General features: G+C 38.1%; 1 protein-coding gene across 4 annotated transcripts in view; it reads right to left on the bottom strand.

Moving 5' to 3' along the window:
* The window catches only part of LOC108765775 (sulfatase-modifying factor 1), a 94,218-nt gene that overhangs the window by 52,313 nt on the left and 33,128 nt on the right, over positions 1 to 8,777 (bottom strand). For all 4 annotated transcript variants that reach the window (XR_001940334.1, XR_001940335.1, XM_018514621.1 and 1 more), the window contains exon 2: positions 5,826 to 5,997. Coding sequence is in view for 2 of the 4 variants with exons in the window: in XM_018514621.1 (XP_018370123.1) it covers positions 5,826 to 5,997 (172 nt within the window). In the remaining 2 variants the exon portion in view is untranslated. The remainder of the gene's footprint in view (positions 1 to 5,825; positions 5,998 to 8,777) is intronic.

The raw sequence follows: 8,777 nt of genomic DNA, 5'->3' as shown, positions 1-8,777 counted from the left end.
AAGACAAAAAATGTCGATGACTTGCCAGAACGTGGCTCGATAGGCAAAGTGACGCCAAACATGGAAAAAAAAATTGTGAATTTGTTTAAGGGGTTACATCTAATTGACACACTGAAAAATTAGACTTTTTTAATGAATTTTTTTTTGAAAATACTAAAAAAGCACTCAAAACGAGGTTCAGAGGGTTTATGTTACATGTATTTAAGTATACAAAAAAAATTTTTTTAATAAAAAAAATACAAAATTGCGGCGTAGTCGCTGCTGCGGTAAGAGCACTTTTTTTTTAGGCGCTCCACGGGCGAACTAATAACTTTTTTGGACCATCATCTGGAACAAAAAGAAAAATTTTTTTATTTTTTACATTAGTTTTGCTAGAGAAGTACACACGATTATTAAGAAATATGGTTTTTTCGCAAAATGACATTATCTTGAAAAAAAGTATCCTTTTTTGACGAAAAAATCGGCCTTAATTTGTTTATAAAAACCGTAATTGTTAATCAATCGTAAAAATCGTGTGTACTTCTTTAGAGAATCTATCTAAGAAGCTACAGTTAAAATTTTATGTAAATTGGATGAAAATTGCCCGAGTTATGTGTTCGCCCGATTTCAAAAACGTGGTTTCGAGATAATCGCGTTTAAAGTTTCACAACTGTTTTTCTACGTGAAATTTTTAAAATAGGTTTAAAATAGCTTAGTGATTTTTTTACCTTTACTCGCTTATGCCAGGACCATAAAGCATCCCTTCCAAGTTTAGATTATGCTCCTCAGTTTCTTTCCTGGCTGAAACATGTTCCTTTCGAGCCTCTTTTCTTGATGTCGACGACGAGTGCTCCACAGCTCTTACGCGGTGTTCGTCGATTTCGTGGCAAAAATTATAAGTCTCGTAGCCAATCTTTAATCCTAGTAAAGCCATTACTTCAAGAAGCCCTTTGAATCCTTCATTAAAAAGTATGGCTGCTATGTCGACCGCTATATCGAGAATCTTCTTGCCACTTGAAATTGACTTCGGAGCTATCGTCCACACGATGGAATTAAAACTCTCATTCGAGTTCTGTATCCACCCAGACATCTTGATAGCAGGTCCTTTGTTGTTAAATCCTGGTATACTTTTTGAATAGCGTTGAAAATTTCCGTGGACAAAGGTGGCTTATGATCATAAATAGGTAGGGTGTTTGTAGCGGCGGTTTGCTGCCACGTACACCAAGATAAGAAAAAAATAAGAAAAAAAATTTTTCCGCTTATAATTCCTTTTGTGTATCATTCTTGGGATGTTTATACATCATTTAAGCCAAAAAAAAACGTTAAAAAATTTTTTTTAATTAGATGTAACCCCTTAAGCGGAACCCGACCTTAACATTGCGACAAGGAGCAGCAAAATTAAAACAGAAGGGTATAGAAATATCACATACAACTATTCGAACCCATCTCCTTACGCATAACATCAAATATCGAAGCACAATGAAGAAACCACTGTTAGGCGAAAAACATGTGATGAAAAGACTCGCTTGGGCAAAGGAGAATTTGGACCGAGATTGGAGCAACGTGATTTTTACGGACGAAGCTTCTGTTTGGGGATATATTACCATCCGACGTTCCTGGTCAACCTTGACCAATAGATCAATACAATGGAACGTTAAACACCCTGTAAAAGTTCATCTTTTGGGCTGCTTTTCAAAACAGGGTTTTGGAGCATTACATCTATTTACATACAATTTAAATTCTCCGAAAATGCTTAAAATTTATGAAAAGTATTTGTTGCCGACTGCTGAACGATGTTTCATAAAAAAAACGAGGACTGGATCTTACAGGAAGACAACGACCCAAAACACCGGAGCAAGCTTTGCACCGAGTGGAAAGAGCGGTCTGGCATCGTCACACTTGATTGGCCATCGCAATCGCCAGATGCAAATTCCATTGAAAATGTGTGGGCATTTTTCAAGCACAAGCTTCGAGGAAAAAGAGTATGTACTTTGAAGCAGCTGACACGACAAATTCGTCTCATTTGGAGGTCTTTACCGAACGAATACGCAGTCAACTTAGTTGAAAATATGCCTCGGAGATGTCAGGCAATTATCAATGCCGGTGTTGACTGGACTCATTATTAATGGTATAGCATTTTTCTTTTCATGGAGTACAACAAATCTATGTACTTAAAAATCATTAAAAATAAATTTTTCTACACATTAACCTGTACACGCTCTTACTTTACAGACTGTATATACAGAGTGTCCCGAACTTTTTTGCCAATCACTTTTGTGTAGATAGAGCGGACTAAACTGAGTCCAAAAGTCCTCTACCATTTTGCAATTTTTGCAGTAGTTAACAAGGTATTAATTACTAAAAATTGCCAAATATTAGTCTTGAATAATTTTTTACACAAATACTATGAACTTTATAGAAAAGCTGCAAGAGACAAAAATAATTTATTTTCCTCTCATAAAGTTCTGAGAATTTTTTCAGAATTTTTTAATACCGTATTTTCTCATGATGCAACATGTCGCCATTTTACGATAGATGCTTATGACGTAATTCCTAATTCTAACCTCTTCTTTCTCTTTACGCCTTCTTGTAACTAATAGTTTGATCGTGAAATGGCGGAACCGATCAAAAAGAAGAACTAGCATTAGCTGCTTTCCATTTACACCGATTCTCAGATAATTCTCACTTGTGACGTCATAATTCAGTTGAATGCGCCTTCCTTTTGCATTCTGACAAGTGAGATTCAACTGAGTTTTTACCCATAATCTGCACGAGATCAAGACTGTGTGCTTTAGTGAGTCTCGTAAACTCACTTCAAAGTGAGGTTATGAACCTGCATTGATATGTAATAACTTTTTACCAAAGTAAGCAAGTACCAGGTATGTAAATATGAAACCGGAATTTACCAATATATGGCCATAGCTGTCAATGTAGTTGCCGTCAGACCGCGTCATTGACGCCATTTCCTTGTTCTGACATCTGACAAAGATTTTCAACTCACAAAAATACAAGTTTCATACAACAGTATAGTTTGTAATAGCGTTGAACATGTCGAATTTTGTGCCTGGAAACTACGATTTGCGGACAGCATTGATTTTCTGTTACCATTTGAAGAAAACTGCTGCAGAATCGCATCGAATGCTTGTCGAAGCTTACGGTGAGCATGCTCTTGGTAAATCACAGTGCTTTGAGTGGTTTAAAAAATTCAAAAGTGGTAATTTTGACGTGAGAAACGAAGAACGTGGAAAACCACCGAAAAAGTTTGAAAACAGCGAATTGCAAGCATTGTTGGATGAAGATGACGCTCAAACTCAACAACAACTCGCGGATCAATTGAATGTGACACGAGAAGCCGTCTCCATACATTTGAAATCCATGGGAAAGATCCAGAAGATGGGAAAATGGGTTCCACATGAACTGAATGAAAGACAGTAGGAAAACCGAAAAACCACTTACGAAATGCTGTTCGCCAGGTACAAAAGAAAGTCATTTCTACATCGAATTGTGACTGGCGATGAAAAGTGGATATATTTTGAGAATCCTAAGCGTAAAAGATCATGGGTAACTCCAAGCGAACCATCGACATCGACTGCAAGGCCAAATCGCTATGGACGGAAGACAATGCTCTGTGTTTGGTGGGATCAGAAAGGTGTGATCTATTATGAGCTGCTTAAACCTGGCGAAACCGTTAATACTGAACTCTACCGACAGCAAATGATCAATTTGAATCAAGTTTTGCGTGAAAAACGACCGGAATATCAAAAAAAGCAACACAAAGTGATTTTGCTTCATGATAATGCACCATCACACACAGCAAAACTGGTCAAGGAAACGATTGAGGCGTTTGGTTGGGAAATACTTTCGCATGCGGCTCATCAGACTTGGCTCCGTCCGATTACTACTTATTTGCATCGATGGGACACCCACTTGCTCAGCAGCGCTTCACTTCTTACGAAGATGTACGAAAATGGCTAGATGACTGGTTTGGCTCAAAAGAGCAACAATTTTTTTGGCGTGGCATCCACAAATTGTCAAACAGGTGGAAAAAATGTATAGCTAGCGATGGGCGATACTTCGAATAAAATATTTTTTATCATTTTCATGCAATAAACGTGTATTTTCTATTTAAAAATTTCGGTTTTATATTTACATAACTGGTAGTGACGTCATTAATCTGATTATAAAATACTCAGTTCACTTCAGATTCATGTTTCGTTATCGCTTTTCGTTTTCGAGTTTTAATCAAAAAATTAAAAAATTTAATTTAAGAAACTATTGCTTTCATTACTTCCAAGTGTCTCCCTTAATGTTGCAGCACTTTATAATTTAGTATTTTTATACCCCAAACCGTCGATTGCGGCGCCGAGTGGCTCGTCGCTTAGTGCGATTGACCCGTGATCTATGGATTCGGGTTCGATCCATGGTGGAAGGATAACATGGTGTGTACAGTTTGCAATCTTCTTTCTCTAAATCTCCGACCTCTCTGTCTATGAATGTTGATAAAAGCCTAAGGATTGCCAACTGTGAAACGCTAAACATGGGGCGATATTCATAGTCTGTTTTTATTTTAAAACTGTCTTAAATAATGTTTTAAGATGCTAATACAATCCTTGGATTGACTTATCACATCTTAAGATTGTACTTAAAACAGTCTTAAATGCAAGAAAAAAGTTTCTCTTTCTATAGAAAGAGAAACATAAAGTGTGTTAAACAAGGAAAGATTCAGTACCAATTTCACGACGCGAAACAGGCCAGTATTCATAGTTTTTTAATGCATTTAAGACTGTCTTAAATACAATCTTAAGATACCATAAGTCAATCCGAGGACTGTATAGACATCTTAAGACATTATTTAAGACAGTTTTAAAATAAAAACGGACTATGAATCGCCCCATGTTTAGCGTTTCACAGTTAGCAGTCCTTAGGCTTTTATCGACATTCATAGACAGAGAGGTTGGAGATTCAGAGAAAGAAGGTTGCAAACTGTACGCACCATGTTATCCCTTTCACCATGGTTCGATCCCACCTGCGCCCCGTATACGCGATTTTTCGCGTTCGCCGTTCGGATTCGGCGTTAAACTATAGATTCAATCAAGTGTTGAAACTCTAAAGAGTAAGAATGCAAACTACTACTAAATGCAAAAATATAAGCGAGCCTCTACTGTCCGAAGAGATTCTAAAGCTAAATTGATACGCATGGTACTGTGATCTTTCAAAAAATTGGGTCGGAAAACCAAACCCGGGGAATACACTAAGAAGCTAAGAAAAACTACCGTGATTAAAACAAGAAAACAACTGTTTAATTTCTTCGTCTTCAAAATCTCTGGCGACTAGTTTATTGTAGATATTTCTCGCTGTGGTTTAGGTATCTGTCTGCTTTGACACAATTTTCCAGTTTTATAAATACAAATTCTCTGCTTTAAAAACAAATTCTCTACTTTAAAAATACAAATTATTTTCTTATATAATTTTTGTTCTTACAGCAGAGAATTTATTCTCAAAGCAGAGAATTTGTGTTTTTAAAGCAAATAAATATTTAAAACAGCGAGAAGTACCTAAAACGCATGCGCACGAGGTCACAGAGCATAATTTAAGAAGATGACCGCAGCGTATGCTCATATCGCAGTATTGGCGTGGATGTGACAGATTTCCTAACCTAAATAGTCGTCAACTTAATCTTGGTTTGCAGAACAGATTGTATAGCGACACTTTTTTTCTACCAGAATTGTTCATTTCATGCAAAAACGCGTCGAATGAGCCTATAATTTCATCGAATTCAATGAGGAAGCCCGTCTCCTTCACAATTACAATTCCAAATTAAAATTATATAAATGAGTTCAACTTACTTATGTTGATTCTTTGGCATTAGTTTATTTCCCCAAGGATAAAGTCTATCAGAGAGTTCACCACGACATGCAACTTCCCATTCTGCTTCAGTTGGCAATCTCATTTCCTTCCAATTACAGTAGGCAACTGCATCGTTCCAGGAAACATGAATAACAGGATGTTCCATTCTGACTAAATATCTTCTAATTAATTCGTTGATTTAAAGAAGCATACCGGTAATTAGGATACTCCTCCCTCCTCTCCTAAAATCCTTATAACGAATTCGATCACGTGCACTACGCTAGATCAATGCTGTGACGTATTTCGTCCGTCATAAAAATCGTAAGGCCCGATCGAACAGCGCAACTCTGGCGTCCTGTGTCCTTCCACTTTTTAGAAGGCGGACGTATCTGCATATCCTTTTTAGTGTTATTTCGTCTATTTTGTGTTTGTTTCGTATATTTGTGTGTCCTGCAGATTGTCTGTATCGGTTTTTGTCGTTCTTTCGTGCGCTATCGTGCTGCGAGTTTTATAGGATAATTGGCGACCCCCTTGTGATCTTTTGAATTTTGTGTCGTCTCACCGGTCCACGATGAAGAGAGAAGACTGCCAGGATTGAGATTCAGGAGATTGAGGACGGATTGGCTTGGGCGCCCAGCATGCTACAAGGAGGGGAGCATGCAGATGAATCGCTCCATATTTTAATACTTTTTGCTTTGTTCCGAAACTTGTCGTTCCATTACATAATATTACAGTCGCAAATAGCAGAGGGATAATGAGGGCGGCAGCCAGGGATGGCCACTCTACGCCCAAGTATCGGCGAGATACCCCACGACGGAGCTCGTGGAGACCTCCCTTGAGAGGTTGGAACCAAGGTCGGAAGCGGAGACACTGACTACTGGGATGCCGCCACTGAGATGCGAGTCTCCCGCATAGCAAAGATCCGGGAGAGTCTCCTAACCGGCCGAAGGAAATCCTGCTGCCAAGTCGAATTCGCACGCCAGGACGCAGGATACGTAGATGACACGGCTCACGCTATTCGCGGAACCCGTAAGGCCGCGCACTAATTAAACACGATAAGGCCCCTTCGTGGAAATAGCGATCACTACGTGCCCGCGGAAGGATCAACGCCCGGCACTTGTACTGTGACGAGCAAGATGCGTAGACACGTGTGAAGGACGCAGGACGGATTCCGTTCTCGACCGCCAGAGAGAAAACATCTCCAATTAAGAAAAATTGGCTAAAGATTTCTGAGAAGCCGACGGAATAATTTTTGTATAATTATTAACAAACCAAGTTGAACGTCGTGATTGGGTGCATTCACCAGACGCTTGCAAACGGGAAATCCTATCGGTGGCTAAGACGACTGCATGTGGAAAGTTCGGAGGCTGGATCAAATCCGAAAACTGGAATAGCTGGAGACAATTGAGGGTGAGTTTTCAACGGTGAAAGATCGCTTTGTCTAATTTATAGTATATTGTGTTATAATACGAATTTTCTAGCCAGAGGTTTTAATGCTTGATAAAGACAGGTCTTTATTCATATCCTTATATATTCTAGTGCTATAAAAGTTATATTTCAAGATAGAAAAGAATTATACAACCGGTTATACAACGAAACAAGAATTATACAACGAAGATAGATACAACCGGTTTAATGTTTAAAGCAAGTTTAAATGAGGGACTTGATGATTCAAGCTTACTATAGAAGGGTTAAAAGTATAGCTTAGAATACCTGACCTAAAATCGTGAAAGTTCAAGACGTACATATATAGCTTAAAGGATAACAAAAAAAAGGTAAATTACCTGATATATATCTTATATTTCTTTTGAGTCTACGTTGAACAAAAGTCAAATAAAGATAACAAATACAGTTGTCCGTTGTCATTGTTATCTAAATATAGATTATTTTGCGTACTATCAATAAAAATGAATAGAGTATTGAACTTAATAATAGATATGCAATTCCTAGTGGTTAATTTCTAGTAGATAAGTTAAAATAATATAGTTTTTCTAGCATGTTAAGAAAGTATTATTTCGTCATATAACGAATATAATAAAAATTCCGAGTTTTGCTTAGAAGTTTGGTGAGTTCAAAATTGATCATTCTGGTTAAGGGTTTTGTACTTGTTCCTGAGAGGTGCATAATAGCTCTGCTACTCACGGCTAAAATTATATTTGAAACCAAGTTAAAGCAAGGATGCGATAAGTTTATTGAGGTAATTTCAGACACTTTCGAGTTGTTTCTCTAACAGTCGGCGGACTCGTGCCGACTGTCCTTGAGACTGAATACTTCAGATGCAAATATCGCTGACATTGAACTAGAGATGTCTGTCACGATTGTGGTTAGTCTTTAGCATACGCTCTGCTAATATATGAGTATTACATATGGTGGATATTGGGATAAGTTAATATTCATTAGTTTCTTGTTACTCCTATCCTGGAAGGGAGAAATACGGGGATAATATTATATGGCCAAAGAGCTAAAAATTAAAAGATTAGGATAATTATAAGCTGAGTAAATTATATTAAGATTTATCATATGGGCACGAGCTGAGGTTCCTTCAGTGGATGGCGGGCGCGCGCGCGTCTCATTTTAAATCGCTTGTCTACTGGGTAAATATTTTCGAAAATATTTTCGACAATAATTGAACTTGTCTGACGTGTTTACTGCCGGTATTTCTTGCCGGTGTCCTTTGCTTACGGGACACGCGTGGAAGCTTAACTCTGCGAATTCGTCAGTTAAGTTGAAGATGGGGAAGAAAAATAAAGCAGGGGAAAGGAGAGGAACAATGTTGCGAATAATGGCGAGGCGAAGTCTCCACAGGTAAAAAAACAAAGGAAGTCAGGAGCTAACTTAGAAGAGGGTGGAAATACATCTCTTCAAATCAATATTAATGAAATTATAGGAGTGGAGAACCCGTTATCGATTTCTCTCCCGAAATCCTCTTCGGGGATCACGGGGGGGGGGGG

This window comes from Trachymyrmex cornetzi, unplaced genomic scaffold (assembly GCF_001594075.2).
Source record: "Trachymyrmex cornetzi isolate Tcor2-1 unplaced genomic scaffold, Tcor1.1 scaffold53, whole genome shotgun sequence".
Classification (NCBI taxonomy): domain Eukaryota; kingdom Metazoa; phylum Arthropoda; class Insecta; order Hymenoptera; family Formicidae; genus Trachymyrmex; species Trachymyrmex cornetzi.
Note: the sequence above shows the minus strand (reverse complement) of the source record. Positions and strands in the feature narration are given on the sequence as shown.